This window comes from Phycodurus eques, chromosome 11, assembly GCF_024500275.1.
Source record: "Phycodurus eques isolate BA_2022a chromosome 11, UOR_Pequ_1.1, whole genome shotgun sequence".
NCBI lineage: Eukaryota > Metazoa > Chordata > Actinopteri > Syngnathiformes > Syngnathidae > Phycodurus > Phycodurus eques.
This window is the reverse complement of record NC_084535.1, coordinates 1,883,379-1,905,691: the sequence shown is the minus strand read 5'-3', so window position 1 is coordinate 1,905,691 and position 22,313 is coordinate 1,883,379. Positions and strand designations below refer to the sequence as shown.

Here is a 22,313-nt window from a genome sequence, read left to right as displayed (position 1 = left end):
TTTATTTTTTTTCTGAGGTCAACAGTTGGCTGGCTAATGCTAATGAACTGTGCATGCAAAATGGAGTTGTGCTGTGCTGTGGTCATGCTAGCTTGAATCTGGCAAAAGGCGACCACCATTTTGTTGGCGAGAGAGCACAAGTCGGTCAGTTTGGGTGATTGAACATTTTTATTTTGTATTTTATTTATTTGTACAACAGATTTGACATTTTTCACAAGCGCGAAGACGATGGCGGGAAGCCGAAGAAGATGAAGTAGAGGAAAACTCGCCATCTTTTTGCTTGTGCGTCAAAAACATGGTGACGCCATTTTAAAACCCTCAACCGCCAAGCAACCACGTCTTATTATTATTATGATCATCGCTATTATTAAAAACAAGCAGAGGCCTTCATTCATTTCAACACATCAAAAAAGCAAATCAAACAATCAAAATGTAGAAAAATAAGTCAAGTTTTTGTCTCAAGAAAGAAATAAACAGTCATATTTTAGCAACATTGCAAATCAAATTTGCTTATATTGAAATACAACAGGAGATACATGGCTATCCTCTCATTTACACAAATGTGAATGGAATATTGTTTATATTGCATACGGAGCGGGACAAAATATACATGACATATATGTAAAAAAAAACAAGAATCTTCCAGGTCAAAATAGTTGATGAAAGAATATGAAATCACTGTTATGTGAGTTAAGAAAAACACCATGTTTACATTGGCTGATTTACAACTGTGCGTTAGCGTTAGCATTCGGCAACGTTTCTCTTTTGGGAGCCAACTTTTTCCTTGTTTCGAGTCCATCAGAGTAAAACGCTTTGGATTTTTCACCATGTTGTGCCGTACTTATAATAGGAAAATGCTAACGATAGCGTGGGTGGCCCGCTTTTTTTTTTTTTTTTTATTGTGAATTGTCGCTAAATAAAAAACCAACACATTGGCAATGATAACGGTGAGGCTAACTGTTCCTGTGACACAACATATTCTCACTTTGTCGTTAAGCGTAGCTTATTTTAGCGGCAGGTCCAGTAGTAGTTTAACTGACCAGAGACATTCAGTGGGTGGCTAACGTTCAAGGCTTATATCATTATATTATCATTTTTTTCTAATGATGATTATTATTATTGAATATGGATGTTTCCTGCATTCCAGCAAGTAAATGTTTTATTTCATGGCTGTTTGATGGTGGTCGCTTTAGCAACCACGCTAGCTAAAATTGCGAGTCTAATGCGCTATTAATGCTAAAGCACAAAGCTTGACAGATGTGGTGGGGGGTGGGGATCATTTCCAAGAAAAAAAACTATACAAGAAAATACAAAAAGAAACTTCATAAAAACATGAAACGTGGCTTTGAGGTTGAACCACTTCAAGTACGTACAATTACTTGATGAGTCACACTGCCCTCAGCTAGCCAAAAAAAGGCATTTTTTAAAAATGTGTGCGTCTTAGCTTATCATTCAACTTTACCACCATGCTGTGCCCGCAAGCAATCCAAACACCGTGCGCGAAATTCGGTTGGGATGGGACGCAATCTGTACGACGGGTTTGTTTTTGAATGACCCCTGAAAATGGCCACTGGAAACCAAAATAGCAGACTTCCTGTATGTTTTCAAGAATTGGTTCTTGAGACTTTTTTTGTGGGCCTACTCTTGAGAGACATGCCTGTCAACATTTCAAGTTGCTAAGTGAAACTGGCTTCAGGTAAGGAATTTTCAAACATTCCAGCGGGTGTTACAGTCGAGAAGTTCGTCTCGGAAAGATAGCTGGAAATAAGGCTAAAACGGCCACGACAACAAAATGGCAGCCCTCCCTGTTTTTTGAACATGGGTTTTTGACACATTTGTGTGCTTTCTGCGATGTTAGCGTTAGGATACAGGCTACGCTAACCTTAACTGGAAAAACGTCAGAAGCTTCTCGCATTTCTTGACCAACACAAAGAAGAACACACGTCGTAAAGTCAATCACAGCTGAAAATGACAAAAAAAACAGCAACAACCCCAAAAAAATATTCAAAAGTGATCCAGAGGGAATTTCGTACAGTGAGGAAGTACGGAGAAGGAAGGAAACAATTTCACGTTTTTTTTTCCCCAAAAATTTATTTTGTCAGTCTGACGTTTTTGGCCACGAGGCTACAAGTCGCTCGGTGAGGATTCAAGATGACGGCCGCAGTACCACAGCCACAGCAGTAGGGGCAGCAGATACGTCGCCCTGGCGGGTCGTCGGCGGACGGACGAATTCCTCACGATGGCGTTGGACGTGCTCGGACCGTCCATCTGAGGGTCCTAGGGGAACGAACAAGACTCTGTCAACTTTTTCTCCTTACACTTTTATTGACGATAATGAGTGAGGATTTTTACAATCTACTGTTTTTACAAACGTTAATGTGAGTTCATCCATCCATCCATCCATCCATCCATTTTCTGTCGCGCTTCTCCTCACGCGGGTCGCGGGCGTGCTGGAGCCTATCCCAGCTATCATTGGGCAGGAGGCGGGGTACACCCTGAACTATATAACTGTGATATACAGTTTGAGAATGACGTTTTCCAAAATCGTTCGCCCGATGGCATAATTGCCTAGTCTATCTTTTTGTCTTTAAATCTGTCATCCAGATGATGGCAATCCACAAACGTTGAATAGAGGCTCTTCTTATTTGCTAAATTTGTTGTGTTTTTCATGTTTTGAAATATGACCAAGGCAATTATGCTATTTGGCTAATGAAATCTAAACGGATTTGATATTGGTTCAAAGTCGTTTACATTTTGTCCACTTTATTTACATTTTTGTCACTTCTGACTTGAGTCTTAAGCGTCACTGTCGGTTTATTTTACATCTCCAACATTGCTGCTCACTTTTCGTTAGCGTGTGTACAAAAAGTAGACCGTGGACACAGCTAGCGAGGCGAGCGGACGGCGCGGTAAATTGAGCCGGCGACCGGAGCCTTACTCAACGCTAACAACGTTTAAATGAATTCATCTTCTTTGACGGCACACGGGCGCATCAAAAGGTTGTTTTTATTACTTGCTAAATGCCACCGCTGAAAAGCGGCTACTCGTGTGCTTGCTAGCGTACGCTAATAAAGCTGCGAGCTAACAGGCGGGCCATCGCCATGAAATGTCACTGATTGTACATGGTGACATTTTAGCTGAACTTTAAGAGAACTCGTCGCCTTTGCCTCCCGGAGGCCGGAGCCATCGCAGGTCCGCTTGATGAGCACGTTCAACTTCAGGTGCGAACAATGCGTGTGTGTGTGTGATCCTCACACTATCACACTAAGTAATAAAGCGCAAGTTGAACAAAAACAACTCACCACGCAGAAGACGCTGTCAACGCTGGAGTTGGACTTCAAATTCTGAGCCTGTTGAGGAAAAACACGCACAGTCAACACTCGTGTTCTTGTTTTACGTTCCTTCCTCTGCGTCATTCTACGTCCTGTTCACCAGTAGGGTTCTTGCTTTAGTTCCACTTCCTGTGCGTCTTCACAATTCCTGTTTGTCGCTAGGGTTCTTTTACGTTAGACTTCCTGTTTGTCGCTGGCCGAGACAGGTCACAACAATTGCAAACGCCGCAAAATTAACACATAACAAACATTTGAAAACGTACATGATTTCAAACCACAACGCAACAACATTAACACACAACGGAAATGCGTTAAAACCACAACGCAGTGAAGTGACAAAGTGAGCCCCCGCTCCCTCCGACTGTCTAATTTGTCCAGTTTAACGGGGACCTTTATCTTTAATAAGGAAAAATCCATGCAAATATTATCCTCATGAAACTAAAGCTGGCGTTAGAACTATATACCTCACTGTACCCATGTCACCAAAAGCCAAAGAAAACCATGAACGATATCTTTGCATTGACTCTGATTAATAAAGTAGAGGACAAAAAAATTGACTGAGGCAGAAAGCTGAACAAGATTGAATGAACAAAGTTGGAAAACTGTGATTTGAATGTGTCGTGGTGTGTCGTTCGCATTTCCGTTGTGTTTTAATTTCGTTGTGCTGTGGCATTTGCAATTGTTGTGACCTGTCTCGGCCACCGTAGTTGTGCAACACTTTTTTGGTCACTAGGGTACTTGTTTACGTTAAACGTCCTACGTGTAGCTACAGTTTGTGTGACTCTGGTTTTTCTTGTTGTACGGTACACTTCCTGTGTGTCGTAAGACTTCGTTTATCTAGACGTGTGGTACATTTCTTCTGTATAATAGTCCAATTTGAAGAGTTATTCTAATGACATCGGTTAAAGTTGCCAGCTGATTAAGTTTGTAAAGAAATATTCCGCGAGACTTTTGTAAGCAAATGTTGTTGACGGCCACCGTGCTGCAAAATTGATTTGCTGAGCAATCAGCATCTTCGCATTCGTGTTTGATTGTGTGGCGGCAAGAAAGCTCTGCAGGCTGCTCTTATTATGAAACAATATTCATAAGAACAAATTACTTTGGTGTAAACGCGGTGCTGCTGCTTTTCGGCCTTCGGATTTTGATGTACTGTAAGTAAGAAGTAGCCAAGGAAATGAACGTGCGTGTAACGTGTAAGCTGACCTTTCAAAACAAACGCCAAGTTGAAATGATGTAAATCATTTAAAAGAAAAAAAAAACATTCACGTGGCTTATTTGCAATTCAAAGAGATGTAAACACGCAAAGGAGAAGGAAATGTATTCCTGTCTCACATCCGCACGCTCGGGCTTCGTCTAATACCTGGATGAACCCAAAAGTCACATTAGCATGCGGCGCATTTCCATACGAAGCAAACACAGGAAGACCCCAGGCTATGTGTGTGTTTGTGTCTGTGTTTTCATCTGTGTATATTTGTATAGATTTAGTTTGTGCTGTTTAAAATCACTGATGAAAGAAGACAGAAAGTGTTTATCGCCCAAACAAAAAAGAAAAATACAACTTTTTTGGGGCATGAAGTTAGCTGACTTTATTGTAGTTGTTTATTGTTTTTACTAGTACGGGTAGTTGAGGACCATTGTGCTACAAACCAAAAAATAAATAAAATGGAGATTGTATTTCAAGGCCGTATCACCTATTCGTATGATGATATCGTTGTTGTGGTTTTCCGTGTCGCTGCTAACAACACTAACGTCACTGACCGACGTCTCGCCCGGAGGCGCGATTGCCGCTAGCAGTGGCTCCGTTTCATCAACTGCGCTAGCTCAATTCCCGCTGGTGGGAATATTGTTACTACACTCGCTACACACACACACACACACACACACACACACACAGGTACACACCTGCAGACTTCCGCAGAAGTGGTATATACCGGGGTCGGTGTTGATGTGGTTGTCCAGGTTGTTGTTGCGGTTGCGTTGGTACGGCGACGTGATGGTCGCGGTGGTCTGGGCGGGTGACACGGGCTGCCACACGCCTATGTCCGTACCGTTGCCGAAGGCCTGGATGGCGTTGCCTGTGGACGGACAGACGGACACACGCGCAAACACATTTCAGAGTTAACGTAACGCTACGCTAACACGTCGGTACGTGACGACCACGATGTATTGTATCCTGTCCGATCTTGGATACTTCCATACATTTCGAATGCAGATGAAGTAGTACAATTACTGCAGACTTCAAGTTTTGAAGCCAAGCAACCCCTTCGACATCCCACATCGGGGTTATGGTGAACCCTCAAGAGCGTGCAAAATCCTCTCGGACCCTCCGCATCCCGGTCGCCGGCTCTTCCGGCTCCTTCCCTCAGGTAGGCGCTACCGATCAATGCAAACCAGAACTAGCAGACATTCCAACAGCTTCTTCCGTCTTGCCATCAACTTCTTAAACACCTAACCTACAATTCCATGACAACATGCTGGCAATTTTTTGACTTGAGTTTGTTGTCACATTTTTGTCGGGCCAATTATATATTACTCGTGCACTCACTATAGTAGTCTCGCCACGCTGCACTATTTGCATATCTTTTGTTGACCAATACTGGCCACTCATGTGCCTGAATAGCATCTGCACCATTTGCACACTGATTGGGGAGTATCTGCAACATTTGCACAATCAACATTGTCCCAGATTATCGCACTACTCGCTTGAAGTCTCGGCGCCCTTTGCACAACGGTCATTGCACCGGACTATTGCAATATTACTCATTCGAACTGCTCTAAGTGCATCTTTTTGCACAATTGTCAAAAAAAAAAAAGTATTTCTGTCTCCAAAGTGCTCTCTGTCAATTGACTGTCTGTTGTCGTACTAGAGCGGCTGCAATTACCGGAGACAAATTCCTTGTGTGTTTTTGGGACATACTTGGGAAATAAAATGATTCTGATTCTGATTCTGAATCTTAACCCGAACCTTAACCCATATGCTAGGCTAACGCAAGGAAAATATTTATATAGCACATTTCGTACACATGATAACTCAATGTGTTTAACATGACTAAAAGCATTTAAAAACAAAGAGCAAAAGACATTGAAAAACAAAGGACAGCAAAAAAATAAAATACATTTTAAAAGCATTTAAAAGAAACTCAAATGACTGAAAACAAAGTCCAAGAAAGGTCATTTAAAAATGGAAAAGCTCTAAAATGCTCCATTATAAGCATGAAACAAAAAAAGAATAGTTTTTAACTTTGACTTAAAAAAACATTGGCCCTGTGATTGGCTGGCGACCAGTTCAGGGTGTATACCCCGCCTCCCGCCCAAAGATAGCTAGGATAGGCTCTAGCACGCCCGCGACCCGCGTGAGGATAAAGCGGTACAGAAAATGGATGGATTAAAAAAAACATTGGCACTTGGAGCTGACTTCGCTTCTGTTGGCAACTCAATCCGTTTGTGTGCAGCAGAACGGCTAAACCTAACCCTAAACTTAACCAAAGCGCCAACCCAAACACCGAAAGATCAGTAAATTCAAAATGGCAGGATTACTCTACATCAAGTAAAAAAAAAAAAAAAACAAGAATAAAAATAAGTAAATCGTAATATTTTTCTGTAGCAGCCGTTTTCCATTGCAGGGATCATTTTTTTCCCCTAAACTGAGCGGCGCGAATCTAAGCGGGTCATTTTAAACCAGTGGTTCTTAACCCGGGCTCGATCGAACCCCAGGGGTTCGGGTGAGGCAGTCGCCGGGGCTCGACGGAGGACTCGACAAACACCGCGTGCGCGTGCGTGCGTGCTTGCGCCCTAAAAGCCTTTACACGCTACATTTTGAATGCCTCGTTCATGCCGTTCAAAACGCACGGGAGCGTCAACATTGCCGTTTCTTCTTCTTCTTTTTTTCAACTCTCTTTATTTCAACGGTCCAGTTGACTTGAGTAGCATTGCTGTGCCGTCAGACAGCGCATCCAATAATAAAAAAATGGGAACCCTTTTCGAGGATTGTAGAAATAACAAAGAAAAGGAACAGACTTTGTTGTGAATTTTCCGTTGAGAGTGGCACTTACCAGGGCGAATGGCAAGAGCACAATTCACATTCACTTCCAGTAAGTTTTCATCGAATTGATTTTTTTGCGTGAAATTCATGTTTTGTGGGTTTTGTTCTTTTAACACTGAATTTGTGTGCAACTGATGCGTGGTTCATTTCGTGCATGACCTGGATGACTGAGAATCTACACAGACAATAAAATATATACCCGTTTTGAATGTGAAATAAAGCATGTTTTATTTTAGGAATGCTTCCGCACACTCCGTATGAAACTTGCGGGCTTCCGTCCCCCCAACAAGGTTAAGAACCCGTTTTAAATGTTGAAATGGGCTTCAATCAGGAGCTCGTTTGGAAATAAAAGTTGACGGCGCGCAGGCCGAGGCCTCAATGAAATCCGAGCGAGCGGCTACTTAGCGCCTGTGGTGATCACTTGCCTCGCTTCGCAATTCAGCTCGCCGTCACCGAGGCACGATTGCGCGTCTGCTGTCACGAGTTCATGCGCAGCTCGGAACTGCGGCTTTCTAAAGCTCTTGTTAGCCACACCCGACTGTGACAATCAATGCACTTCATACTTGCAATAGTCACACATATGGAAAGCCGCTTGAGTGCTTACTCCATCTCCTCGATACCCATCTTAAAGTCCGTGTACTAGTATACTCTCCTCACTCGTAAGACAATTCGGCACACTAGTAGAACAACTTTGTCTTACTAGTAATGATTTTTCACTTCTAGTGACACTTTTGGCCCACTAGCCTGCAATTAAACCTTACAAGTGTACTAGTAACAATACTAGGACCGACTAGTAGGCATGCGTCACACACTAGTGGCTTCCTGGAACCTACTAGTAGTACCTTCATGTAAAAAAATAAATCCTGGATTAATGATACATTTCTTCAGCAAGGCTCCTCCGTCGGCGTGTCACGTGGCTACTTTTTCCAGTGACGGTCATCTGGCCGGAGTGAGCAAAACTAATGCTAATGCTACTAGGTGCGGTGGAGAAGAAGAAACATGGCTGGTACTACTAAAAAACCTGAAACTGCAGACTCTCCAAATGTCATAGCGTCGTGGAAGGCAGTAGTCCAATTGTGTTGAGTTGTGTGACTTTCGTGTCCAAGCTCGTCCTGTGAAAATGTGTTCGAACTCCGCCTGACCGAGACGGACGTCTCCACTTAGTTCCGCTTCCCGCCTTGAATCGACACGACCGACTCGCCGCAAAAAAGCCTTCAGGACTTCAAGAGTCCTCATAACAAGTTCGAATGCTTTAACTTCCTCGGGGATCGATAAAATATCCCGCCAACATCAAGTGTCCGCCAATGATTTATTGATCCATCAAAATACACATTTAAAGTGGCACGAAACTTTGGAGTTTCATGCATAACTTCACGTGAGACCAAATGTTCAGGATAGGGTTTGGATTTTGGTTTCAAAGGTGAAATTAAACAAGTCAATCTTTAATATCTGCCGGAAACATTTCGACGAGTGAACCATTCTGAATGTTGCCAAATTGTGACCTAACAGTGCGGCTAATTGATATCATAAGAAACCCGTTCACCGGGTTTCTCCGCCCATGACTCGGGAGCTCAGCTGGCTGAAGATCCAGAGCCATTTTCCAGGTACAGCCTGACTCCACTGTGGGAATCTAGGACAAAAGTAATCATCTCTTCCTGTCAGAATGACAACCCATCAAATTGTCTCCACTACACCACGTGGATGAGAAAGACAACAGCAAGCGTCTTCAGCGTGACATCCGATAATAAGTCAAGAACAAAACGTCCTCCATCTCTCATAATGTGGATGTTTTCGTCGGTGGTTTGGGCGGTGTCAGATCCGGTTACTGCTGAGGAGGCTTAATGAGAGGCGAGTGGACGGGTGGGAATCAAAATGCGGAAAGACGGTGAAAAATAAGAGAGAAAGAAAGGAATCCAGGATGTCCACAAGGACCCCCGAGAAATTTCTAGAACTTGTTGTCATGACAACCTGACCTGAGCTGCAAGGATGAGAGCCGAAATTGAAACAGAAAGAAAAAAAAAAAAAAAGTCTATTGTCAAGGTGTCAAGGAAATGAAGTTCCAGTCCTTTTCCCTCTGCTTGTCTTTAGTCTTTAGCTCTGTCTTGGTATTTAGTCCTAAATTTGTTATACCTTAGTCCTGGTCCAAGTATTTAGTCCGGTCTTAGTCTTGAATCCAGGGTCCAAGTCTTGACTTGAGTTCTTTCTGAAGCTCTAGTCATAAATCCGAGCATTTAGTGCTGAATCCCAGTCTTTAACTCTACATCCTACATTTTTATTTCCATGTTAGTCCTGTCTTGGTCTTTAGTCCTGTACTGTATTAGTCATATCTTAGTCCTTAGTCTTTTTGGTCCTGTTTTAGTTTTCAGTCCTTAGGCCCAGTCTTAAATCCTGTCTTTGTCCTGACTTTGTCTCGAGTGCTTTCTTCTTCTTTAGTTCGAAGCCGTAGTCTTCAGTCCTAACTTTGAGGTGATCGGAATCGCCTAAAAAAAAAAAAAAAAAGTTCCGATACATTTTTGAAAATGATTTTCTGAATTTTTAAATATATATACACACATAGTTCATTTTACACTTGAGACGATGTGAGTCCCAGGATGCACATGTCTCGTAACAATGAGTCCCAGCCCTGGAACAATGAGTCCCTGCAACTTGAAAATCACAGAGTCCAGTTTCAGTAATCCTCCGCTATGTGACAGTTGTTGCTTCGCGGTCCCGCTATATTGCAGATTTTTATTCGTACATTTGTACAGTATTTTTGTGTTATCCATTGCTCTTGCTCTCTCTCAATATATTATGTTTCAGCCTGCCACGGTAGCCATTTTTTTAGGACGATATATTTTCTCAAAAACTATCACAATCAACGATAGTATCGTTGTTTTTCCATGCCGCTAATATAATGATGATATAGCTCATAATAATTCAAGTACATTCTTTTTAAGAGAAATTAACATTCAATTCTAAAGAGCATTGAATAGTGGCATTGTAATGGAGAACAATCAATAAAATATCTTCGATAAATCAACAATAAACAGCAACAAAAAATGTCAAATTTTAATGAATTCCCCCCCAGAAAACAACATAAAAAACACCACGTATGTACTCCAAAGCATTTGGGCTTTGTCACTGTTTTGAAATCAGATGCCATACATTTGAATATCACTGTTATTTTTTTTAGTCTTTATTTTTATTTATTGTATGAATGTTGTCGTGTCATGTACTGTATCATTTCTGCTTGCTTTTGAAAGAGAGATTTTAATCTCTCAATAGGCTTTTACCTGGTTAAATAAAGGATGAAATGTAAAATAGGGATAAAAAAAAAGATGCACAGAGTGAGATGTGGAAACGTTTTGCCTACACGGCCGACAGTTAGAGCGAGCCGTAAGATACGACAAACTTAAGTCCGCAAAGCCTGATGTAATAACACACAATGTGGTCAAACAGCGAGCGACACGTTAGCAAATGTGACCCTTTTCAAAGACTTACCTTTCAAATAGAAATCCAACACATGAAATAATTGCCAACAGACCCTCAAATATCACATTTGTTATTTTTTGTCCATTTTTCTTGAAGGTGTTCTATTTTTCCATTGAAATAACTGTCCCCATTTCAGCTGAATTCAAACTCTTTTCTCGTGCTGGTGTGGAGAGACGTTGGCCTCCCACAGAGTGGCAGGCATTGTCGGACAAAAATGCGCCCAATTATCCTAAACGCATCTGTTGGCATCATCACACAGTTGTTTGTTTGTTTGTTTGTTTGTTTGTCGGCTGAGCGGACTCACGCAGGCACGTGTTGTCTGTGAAGAAGGTGGCCAGCCTGTCGCACTCGTCTTTGTTGTTGCCGCTGTTGCTGCAGTCGCAGTACGGGGACACACTGATCTTGGGGGAGCGAAGGTAGTTGGGCGTCATCACCGTGCCTGCACACGCACAACAGACAAAACGTATCGGTCGGCATGCCTTCAATCGGGGGAAATATTACATTCGTGAGGGGACGCGGCCTGTTTAAGCAAGTCAATCAATGACATGGCAAAATTCTCCATCCATCCATTTTCCGTACCGCTTATCCTCAGGCGGGTCGCGGGCGTGCCGGAGCCTATCCCAGCTATCTTCGGGCGAAAGGCGGGGTACTCCCTGAACCGGTCGCCAGCCAATCGCAGGGCACATAGAAGCAAACAACCATTGGCACTCACATTCACACCTACGGGCAATTTAGAGTCCTCAATCAACCTACCACGCATGTTTTTGGGATGTGGGAGGAAAGCGGAGTGCCCGGAGAAAAGCCACGCAGGCACAGGGAGAACAATCAAACTCCACACAGACGGGGCCGGGGATTGAACCCGCAACCGCACAACCGCGAGGCAGATGTGGTAACCAGTCGCCCACCGTGCTGCCTCAATGTAGCCCTTTTGTTGTTGTTTTAATGGCAACGTCATGTATTTAAATGGGAAAACAGACTGCATTACAAAAAACAATAAATAATTGTAATGGCAAAATATAGCATTTGAAGACAAAATACTATTTTTCTGTGGCGTAATGTCATTTTTTCATTTTTGTTTTAGTGTCAAAATGGAGTGTTTGGGAGCCAACTGCTCAATATTATTTTCATAGCAGAATACTGTGTTGGATTTCAATTAGAAACATTTTATCATTGTCAAGGTAAAATATAGCCTGGGAAGATAAAAAAAGAGTGTTTTTGAGTCCTAAAATACCGTTGCCCTTTCAGGTACAAGTGAAGTACGTCTCAATAGGTAGGCGTCAAAACGAGTCTGAGCATGAGCAAACGTAGCGTTCTATGGCAACGTGTTTTATTAACCTGGGAAAATACCAAATGGCCGGCCACTTTTGTGACATTCTGAAGCATTCGGGGGGGCCGAATACACGTTTTGGTGGTCGGCCATTTCGTTTGCTCATTCGTGTCCAAATACGACACTTTTGTGGCAAAGAAACTCATCCGATCGTGCTTTTGTCTCCTTGGAAAAGAAAGGCCCCACGTAACGGTAAACACGCAATCGGAAAAGATGAACACTGAACATGAAGGATGACAGCAAACACTTCTTCATGTTGGACTTTGAGATCGAAGACTTCTCCCGGCGCCGAAGCGAAAGTCTCGAGACGCTCGGACAATTCTTGCGTGTTCCCGTGATGAATAACAGCAGTGTTAACCCATTGATACCGACAGCGTGCGTGCGTGCGCGTTCGCAGGAAGTGGAGTGCAGAGGAGGAGTGAAGAAGCGAGAGCAAGTAAATTGCTTCAGCCAGTGATTCTTCACTCCCGCAACGGGCCGCTCCCCGGCGCTGGCCTCGCTCCAGAATCTTTAGCCTTTTGGTTAGGGGCGGGGCTACATCAGGACGTTGTGCCAGTGTGTGCTTCTTTCGCAGCGGGGTGGGGGGTGGGGGGGGTAATGAGGGACCTCCGTGAGGACAATGTGTGCGTGGGCCGAGGACTTTGCTCCGGTTTTCGATTTAAACGGCAACTGCGGCTCTCCTTGCCCACATGCGAGGGCGTGACAGTACCTAAACTGCTCCCTTTTTCACCCGAAGCTCGCTCGAGACAAATTTCTCGCGTGTCCTCGTAACACGCGAGGCCAGTCGAGCGGATTCTGATTGTGACATGACTCCTTTCACAAGTAAACATTTGAAGTTCGAAGCGGAGCTGCGCGTCACATAACGGGCGTCAACTCACCGACGAGACCCGAGTAGGCCAGCAGACAGTCTGCGTAGTTTTCCTTCAGGCAGCCCGACAGCGAGCGCGGCTCCGACTGGCAGTTGGCGAAGAAGTCGGCCAGACGCGACCTGAAACACGGCCAAAATGATTACATTTCACGGCAAACACATTGAGCAGTTGCGGTGGAAAGGTCAAGTGGCAACACATTCAAACGAAGCATACGACTCTGTTCTTCTTCTTTTTAGACCGCAAGTCTCACAGTAGAACTCAGCGCTGCCCGGCATGTTGTGGCACAACTTGGTACTACACTGAAGCTGCGCAACTCTAATGTCAGACTTGCCTGCATACGGGAAAAAAACCATTAAAAAAATGTTCACTTCCAAATCCGTGACATAGCGGCGGCGCGAACGATGACGCGCGATACGCACATTGTCAGCGGCGATCAGTCAGATGGTCGCAGTCTGTCAGCAGAGAGCGTCGGCCATTTTACAAATGGCTGACATACGGCGAGCGAAGCGGAGGGAAAAAGCCAGACTTTAATTCATCTCTCGGCCACCTGACAAATGGACCGCCGAGCGTGTGACGGCACCGGAGCAAGACGGGACGCTGACGCGTCGCCAGCTCACAATTTACTGCGCAGTCGGTGTGAGTGTGTGTGTGTGTGTTGTGAGCCAATGCCTCGGTCCAAATGGAGCTCATTTATGATGCTTCAATTTAATTCTGGTGAACCACAAGCTGCAGGCTCCGGAGACCGCCAAACACACACACACACACACACACGCACACGCACACATGGAGGAATGGTAGTGATGAGATCACTACATTCGTGCTGGGTCATTAGCATTAGCGTGTTTACGTCGGATGCCTGAGGTCAGCAAGGTAGTCAGCGACACACGCACACACACTGACTGCAGAGTACATTTCGAGATATCGAGAGTCCTGTGATATTTGTTGCATTGAATTTGCCTGAATTTGGTTCGTTAAAATGTTTAATTAAGATGCTTTAATCTCATTAAATAATTGGTTGATTGATTGAAATAATACAATTAAAAAAACATTTATAAATGAGTCACTGATGGTGTAGCGGTCCACTCGCCTGACTTTGGCGCGGGCAGCGTGGGTTCAGTTCCCGCTCAGTGACGGTGCGAATGTGAGTGCGAATGGTTGTCCGTGTCTATATGTGCCCTGCGACTGACTGGCGACCGATTCGGGGCGTAGTCCGCCTTTCGCCCGAAGTCAGCTGGGATAGGCTGCGGCGCCCTGTGACCCTAACCAGGAGATAAGCGCTGTTGAAAATGGATGGATGGGAAAAAAAATATGTAAAATGGATGAAACCATTTTACATATTTTACGTGTATTTGTTTAACTCATCTACAAATAACCTGGCCCATTGGCCCAATTTATTGAATTATTTACAAGAAATTCAATGATAAGTCAATGTTAAATGTAAATGTAAAACAGTTTATTTTACATTTTAGTTTTCATCTTATTATTTACAATCAATCAATTGACACATTTTGAATGAGATAAAGTAGTCATTCTCAAAGTGTGGTACGAGGTTATTTGTCGTGCTATGCAAAAGAATTACTGCCTCAGTACAGTTGAATTGCTTGTATTTCCCTGTATTTAACTGCTGTGGTAATGTACAAACTGTTCATTAACAATGACATCCAATGTACCTTTTAGGAATAAAACCTAAAAAGTCTCATTTGTGGGATGAACGCTACTGTATGTTCATGTTGGTCCTGATGGTGGTACTTGCAGGGCAAACAATTTTTCAGGTGGCAAAGGTTTGAGAACCACTGAGCTACATGAATTAAAAAAACAAACAAATACATTTGAACAAACCAAGTTTAAATAGCAAAAAGGGCAAAGTGCGTGCAAGCAATATTACAGGGATGGTGGATAAAGTCAATGGCGCAAACGGTCACGGCACCTGCAGATGTAGTTGGTCCTGCACGAGGCCTGCAGCTCCAGACAGTTTGGCTTTTGCTTCTCCTCGTAGGAGCAGACGGGCACGATGGTCTGACGCCGGCGTTCCGAGCACGCCGTCTGGTCGCTGAGTGGGCACGAGCAGAACATCATCCCGTAGCTGTGCTTGGGGGGAACCTAACAAGCAGACCACAAGGCGGCTACAACAACAACAATGAAGACAATTCTACTCTTCTTTTTAATACAGTGAAACCAAAGTTCAACCAAATTTGCCATGGTACATAGAGGAATGGACTTGATCCGAGATGTAAACATAACCCACTAACCATAAACCACTAGCCCTAACTGTAGCCCCAACCCAAAGGCACTAATCCCAATTTACTAACCCTAACCCAATAATCATAAATTCAGACCTAACCCTAAGCAAAGATCTCACATTACGTTGAACACACCGCCAACACAACAAAGGACTTCATCAGGGGCAAAAAGTGGAAGGTCTTCGACTGGCCAAGTCAATCACCGGACCTTAACCCAATAGAGCATCCATTTGACCTCCTGAAGAGGAGACTGGAGGGAGAAACCCCCAGAAGCAAGCTGAAAGAGGTTGCAGTTAAGAACAAATGAAGAATGCAACAGTCTGGTGAAGTCACTGGGTCGCAGGCTTGAAGCAGTTATTGCAAGTAAGGGTTATGCCAACAAATATTCAATGTTATTCACTGAATTTGATCATGTCTGTTCCAATAGCTTTGCTCACTTGAAAAGTGGGTGACTTCAAACAAAAGGTGCTCTGTCCTGAGTTGTTTTCCACATCTCGATGGAATAGCATGAAAAAACAAAAGCTGGAATTCTCAACTTTTGTCTCATGTTCATCTTTGGATCTGAAACCCAAATGTCTTCAGTACACTACAACCAAACCAAAGGAACTGACCTTGCCGCTCCAATACCTTTGGAGGGGACTGTAAATAAATTTGCTTTGCTATTACGGTGTCTAGCCAGCTCAATGTTTTTGGGATTGCATCACTCATGGATCTTAGAACTTTCAAAGATGGAGTTTGGGAAAACGGTGTCACAACAGATCTTAGTTTTGCTTGACTATTGAGGCCTTTTGTCTTGGGTGCCCGGCGTGACCGCAGACTTGGATGGGCACTGCTCGCGGCAACGTCTCCGTACCATTTTAATTAATGACAGCATAATCAAATAAGTAATTACATTCGCAAATCGATTTTGAGGAGGTGTGGCGTTGACACTGGTGCACAACATTATATAATAGCAATATAAGGTACAATACCAACTTTAACAATGCAGTGTTTGATAACTGGAGAAATATGCTGGTTTTTTATTTTATTTTTTAATTTCCTGAAAAAGTGTGATTTTTGAGATGCAAGAATTCCGCCGGACATCGACAATAAGAAAAGCGACACATGAAAGTCAGTGTGGGCTGCTGATGTTTGCTGGATGACTCATGAAAAAAATGTCTTTCACATTTAAAGTGACATTTTTCAAAGGTGCAATAAGAGCCTAAACATTTGTTTATGTACTGTAGTTGCGCGGACTGCGAACGTGTCAAGGACGATAACGTAGGCGTGAAACCAGACAATCGAAGCAAGCGGCGGTTTCTGTCTGCTCCTGTGTTTATAGATCTTATTTACAACGATTGTTCCCACTTAAGTCGTACCGCATGCATGCGCTGGGAACGATCATCTGGATGTCAAAATATATTTTGTGTTTTGACGTCTAAATCCACGTCGAAGCTCAACGTGGGTATTTATCATACCGTGCATCACATGAAGCCACGGGTGGAAAAAGAATCAGGTAGAAGTACCGATTCAACTCTTTTACTTATTTAAAAAAATATATAGTAAAACTAAAAAGTAGAACATATGTTTTTATTGCCATTTCTACACAAATACCCGTTTTAATACCGCTGTACATACAAGATAGTTTCCCTTTTATTAACGTACATGTGGTCAGACTAAGAAGAAGGGAAAAAAAAATCACGTTACATGTTACATTTGGCATGTTGTTGTTTGGTAAACCAAGAGCAAGCTAGTGATGGCTCAACATATATGCTAGGTTGTAAACTGACTAACAAAAAATGCTAAATTACAGAGGGAACAATGAACACAACTGGAAAAATACACCTTACTTGTACACGACGTGTTTTGTCAGATTAAACTAAATTAGAATTTTTGAAGACCAGAAGCTGAAGGTTTTTAGGCTGGCACAAGACACGATGCATTCGCCACAAATCATAACATCGCAAAAGGATCTTAAACAAGCCCATGAACGACGAATATCTTGCATTCCTGCCTCACGTTCTCAAGACTTCAATTAATCAACCGCGGTTGACATTACCTCGCTATTTACATCTTTTTTACATCATGTCGTCATCTGCGGAGCTTGAAGAAAGTAACTATCCTATTTAGTCAGTAAGGAAATACAGTGTGACCTTCACTTACAAGTGCCCCAATTTAGTTTTTACTTAGTTATGCGATTATGTTCATTTTTGTATTTTATGTTGTGTTGTGAGCCAAAATGTGGATGACGAGCGAGCTTCAGAATTGCCGCCGCAAGGTGGCAGCAGAGAGCATGCCACAACATCCGTCCTATCAAGGAGGTACTCTTATCTGTGAGGGCGGAAAGTTAAAAAGTCATCAGAAAAATAAATACTCAAGTACAGACAGCTAAAAAATCGTCTTGAGTGAAATAATCCCGTATGTGTACTTTGTTACCTTGTCGAAGAACTGTCTGAGGGCCTTGTGGCACTTCCTCTTGTTGCAAACTTCGGCAGTGGAGACGCGGCTGGTGCACGGGCTGATGTAGGCCGAGCGGTACTTCTTGCACGTGTCGTTCAGGTTGCAGGCCTTGGCCGCGTTCAGGCAGTTGTTCTCCCGAGCCACCGCCGGCTCCCCTGAGGCCGGGAGAAGAGAGAACGAGTCAGGACCGAGCGGAAATTCCACATGAATTCTGTCACTCGTGATACTAGTCGCAGTCATGGAACACACAAGCGGTAGTTCTTCTGAAAGCGACGTCAATCCTTGTTTCATCCCCTAACATCAACCCTTACCATCTTACAGTTGCGTTCCGTGAATTGTTGTTAGAAAAGTACAATTCTGACTGTCTGCGAAGCCGTGAAGGGATCTGAATGTGATTGGATGAACGAATCGAGGACGACGGTGAGAGCGAGTCGACCAGCTTGTGTGTTGACGCTGCACAGTGAGCTGTCGAATCGAAAAGCACACCAATGACGTCATCGGTTAGTTCAAGTCGACTCGACTATCATCAGCGTAGCATCGACTACAAACAAATCTGATGTTGGTCAACCCCTAACTCTAACCCTCTTCTGGAGTGTTCTCCTTAAACTAAGGCAGTAAGCCTAACCCCAACCCACTAACCCGAAACCTCTTTGCGAGATTTCCCAAAAGGCTAGACCCGAACACTGATCAGTGAACCCCGACCCTAACAAAACACCTAACCCAAGCTCACAAACCCTCAGCCTAGACCTAAAGGCTAACCCACTAACTCTTAACCCTAACCACTAACACTAATTCTAGATGAACCTGACCCACTAACCCTAATCCACTATCACAAACCCACTCATCTACTCACTATAAACCCCAAAATAGGAATTTATTACTGGACTTCAAATGATCCCTTTCATTTCCTCTTTAGCGTACAGTGTGTTTCCTAAATGCAAAGAGTCCAAGCTACAAAACCAGAACCTTTGATGCTATCGCCTACTTGTTGGAAGGCAGAGAACACACAAATATCCAAATACATCGATTACATGATGATCAAAAGTCTATCTTGCTGGAAAACATGAAGCGACACACTGCGTTTGTTTCCGAATGCCCTCGTCCGGCCAGCGTGGAGGTCGGCCTGCACTAATTCCCAGCGATTGGTCTCTCACTTGCACGGCCGCGGTGCCGCTTTGCTGAAAATGGAGCAAAAAGAGTCTAATTAAGCAGTGCCAATTAAGCAGAGGGGAGGGCCAGCGTGACAAACATCTGGGAGCAGGCGGGCGGGCAGTCGATGAACTGAATTAAAAAGTGTGCTAATGAGAGGCAATACTTCAAACGGGCCAAGCGAGGGGGATGGAGACCAGAAGTAGTCCAAACGGGAACGGGTGGCCGGGTTTGGGAGGGGGAGGGGTAACGAGGTTGACCACGTGCTCATGTATTCATTAACAACAGATCATCAAACCGGGGAAAATGGAGGAGGATGTATGGGGAACATGAGATTTCTGGTCAGGACTGGCTGTTCCTTACATGCGACAACAATTTCCGGTGTCCGGATGAAAAAATGAGAATAAAAGTGATCAAGGAGTAACTCATAAACTCTGCAGGATTTTCTGGCAAGTACGAGCTGGGTCCTGTGAAAACAATCTCCCGTATCCTGATAAAAGATGAGAAGAATACGTTACAACAATCTCCCATATTCTAATGGAAAGACAAAGACGTGTTTAGTGAGGCAGTGAAGAGAAAAGTAAAGCAGCTGCAGACATTTCTGGCAATGATTTCCTTTATCCTACATGTCACATCAACCCCCTGGGATATGATGAAAAGTTGAGTAACAAACGGTCAGGTGATGATGCAGGAATTTCTAACAAGTACTGATTGTGTCCTTCAAGTGACAAACATTTCCCATACGCTGATGAAAAAACGAGACAGAAAAGGGTCAGGGTGGTTTCGGCTACTTCTGGAAAGTGCCGGTTTTCCTTTTGCATGTGACAACAATCTGCCATAATCTCCATGAATGGACGGGAAGAAAAGCGGTCAGGCAGGCTGCAGGAATTTCTGGCAAGCACTGGCTGTGTCCTACATGTGACAACAATCTCCCATAATCTCCATGAAAAGACAAGACGAAAAGCGGTCAAGCAAGTTGAACTTTAAATGAGCTGCAGCAATTTCTGGCAATTATTGACTGAATCCTACATGTCACAACAAAATCCAGAGATATCATGAAAAGTTGAGTAAAAAATGGTCAGGTGATGATGCAGGAATTTCAGGTTGTAGTACTGATTGTGTCCTACATGTGGCAACAATCTCCCATACCCTGATGAAAAGACAAGATGAAAAGCGGTCAAGCAAGTTAAACATCATATGAGCTGCAGGAATGTTGTGTCCTACACGTAACAACAATCTCCTGTATTCTTCATAGCTCCAGGTTTTTGGGTAGCATGTTTTTAACAACGGCTTAATTTAGCACAAACAAAGTTTTAAAGTCCAACTTTTCCGACAAGCGCCCGCAACTCCCCAAAAGCAAAAGAAAATTTAACGAGGAGGAAGGCCTGCTCCTCCTCATCTTCACGGCTCTCTCCGGACCTCGGTGACGTGACGAGACGAGACGCAATTCCACATCGATTCTTGCGCCGGCGGCTCCTCGGAGGCGGCTTGCTGTTTTTATGTCGGAGCCGGAGGAGGAAACTGCGGGCATCGTGCGGCTTGTTTGGCAAGAAACAATCGATAAGTCAATCTGCACTTTTTCACCCCCCGCAGAATCGGACCCCCGCTAAGGCAGCGCCAGTCGAGTGCGGGCAGACAGCAAACCTAACCTAACCTAACCTAACCTAACCTAACCTAACCTCAACTAACCCTAATGTCACAGTTTTAAAAAGTCAAGGTTTCAAAATCGTAATCAAAATATCATAGACTTGCTACCGAGGCAGAAAACTAGCATGACCGACATCAATTCATTTCCACTCTGACGTTACTTTCCAAAGCGGAAAAGAGCAGGAAAGAAGCTTCGCATATCCTGAGAAACAAGCACTCTGACTGTTGGAAAATATATGTTCTTTTAGTGTTCACTAACGTACCCACAGAGCACGTTCAAACGAAAAACGTTGGTATTTACATTTCACTCGTTTTGCTCACATCAGAATTCTGAAGACGAAGATTGGCTGTGACTCCGCCGTCAAAGCAAAATGAACGTGCAGCATTGCAGCAAGATGTTGAACAGACAACGTAATGAAATAAGAAGACATGTTTTCATTGGCTGTTTAAGTACACAGAGTTGAAATACCCCCCCCCAAAAAAAAAGTAAATGCAAATTCCGAATTGTATGACGTCAATTAAGGACATGAAAGGCTCCACTGTAGTTGTCCACAGCGCCGATGTCAACAGCGCCCCCTGGGGTCAGAAGATATATGACTGCAGGCCGATGGCATCATCGCACGCACGCATGCACGCACAGACGCAGGGCCATCTGGACGCCTGGCCGGGGGGGAGCGAGGACCCCCCGGTGGCTCACGTTTCCAATGCAGCTGCAAATTGATTATCACGTCTCCTGTTTCCTACAGTCCCGACGGCCCCCCTCCCCCATTTAGCCAGCGGCTCCCCCTCCGCCCCTCCCTAATTATAATCAGGACAGTGCCGGGTCGAATGGTGACCTCCACCACGACAACATTCCCCTGAACACAATGACTCTTTCTGATTGCCCCCATCGTCATCGTTTTGGGGTAACGTGAAGAAGTTTGAGAGTCGCCACGGATCCTCTTTAGCGCACTTTAAGGAATGTGAGTCACGTCAAGAGTGAAGAATTCATTTAAATGCACAATTGGAATTTCAAATTCAAATTGATGCATTACACTTCTTTACGAATCTGAATTTCACAGACAAGCTGGGCGGGACCCTCTTTCGCGCATTCCCGGTTGGAAAGGGTCAAGAATCATCGGGTTCATTCGTTCATGGAGACTCCATGGAAGCTCCCACATGGCAAATAAGGAAAAAGGAGGCCTCATCGCTCGGCCTGAGGAAGACGAGGAGGGCGAGGAGGAAGGCTGGCTGCTCATTCTTTCTTTCCCAAAAACAATAATAATAAGAAGAAGCAGAAAAAGCATCTCCAGTGGCGCTCTGGGGTCTAGACTTTGCGTGTCGTTAATAACGAGCACCCCGGCACAATAAAGCGTCGCGGCCGCGGCGGTTGTCGCAAACAGCATAAGTCACATTTGCGGTAATTGATCCCCGCAGTGTTGACTGCAGTCCACAGTTTCACCTCCTCGTCGTCGGCGGCGTCTTGGCACTTTATTGAGCTTTGGGGCCCAGCGACAATAAAAGACAAAATCACACTGAGGAGTCGGCGACGCTTTCAGACCTTCGTCGGAAGACGCTTCACAATAATAGCGAGGGAGGGAACAACAACAACAAAACAAGACGCTTAGCTTCAAAGGCCAATTAAGCCTTGCTTGCTTTAAAACGTTAACTTGAAACCACGACACTGCTTCAACCCAACATCGAGAGCCCTTAACCCGGGCATGTAACCCTCAATTGAAACCCTTTAAAACACTAACCCAGGCTTTAGCCCTGAATTTGAACGTTTCTAACCCCAATTTGAAATCCTAACCTTGTCTT

The 22,313-nt window shown here is 44.0% G+C and overlaps 1 protein-coding gene across 3 annotated transcripts in view; it reads right to left on the bottom strand.

Moving 5' to 3' along the window:
- Positions 1 to 869: 869 nt before the first annotated feature.
- Positions 870 to 22,313, bottom strand: part of gfra1a (gdnf family receptor alpha 1a) — a 70,891-nt gene continuing 49,447 nt past the window's right edge. For 2 of the 3 annotated variants that reach the window (XM_061690627.1, XM_061690629.1), the window contains 7 exons: positions 17,697 to 17,875; positions 14,969 to 15,141; positions 13,051 to 13,160; positions 11,150 to 11,284; positions 5,235 to 5,407; positions 3,303 to 3,350; positions 870 to 2,277 (listed from right to left, as the gene is read on the bottom strand). In XM_061690627.1, coding sequence (XP_061546611.1) covers positions 2,125 to 2,277; positions 3,303 to 3,350; positions 5,235 to 5,407; positions 11,150 to 11,284; positions 13,051 to 13,160; positions 14,969 to 15,141; positions 17,697 to 17,875 — 971 coding nt within the window. In that variant the 3' untranslated portion in view covers positions 870 to 2,124. Of the gene's footprint in view, positions 2,278 to 3,302; positions 3,351 to 5,234; positions 5,408 to 8,671; positions 9,855 to 11,149; positions 11,285 to 13,050; positions 13,161 to 14,968; positions 15,142 to 17,696; positions 17,876 to 22,313 lie in introns of those variants that run through there. The other variant, XM_061690630.1, reaches the window with a different exon arrangement.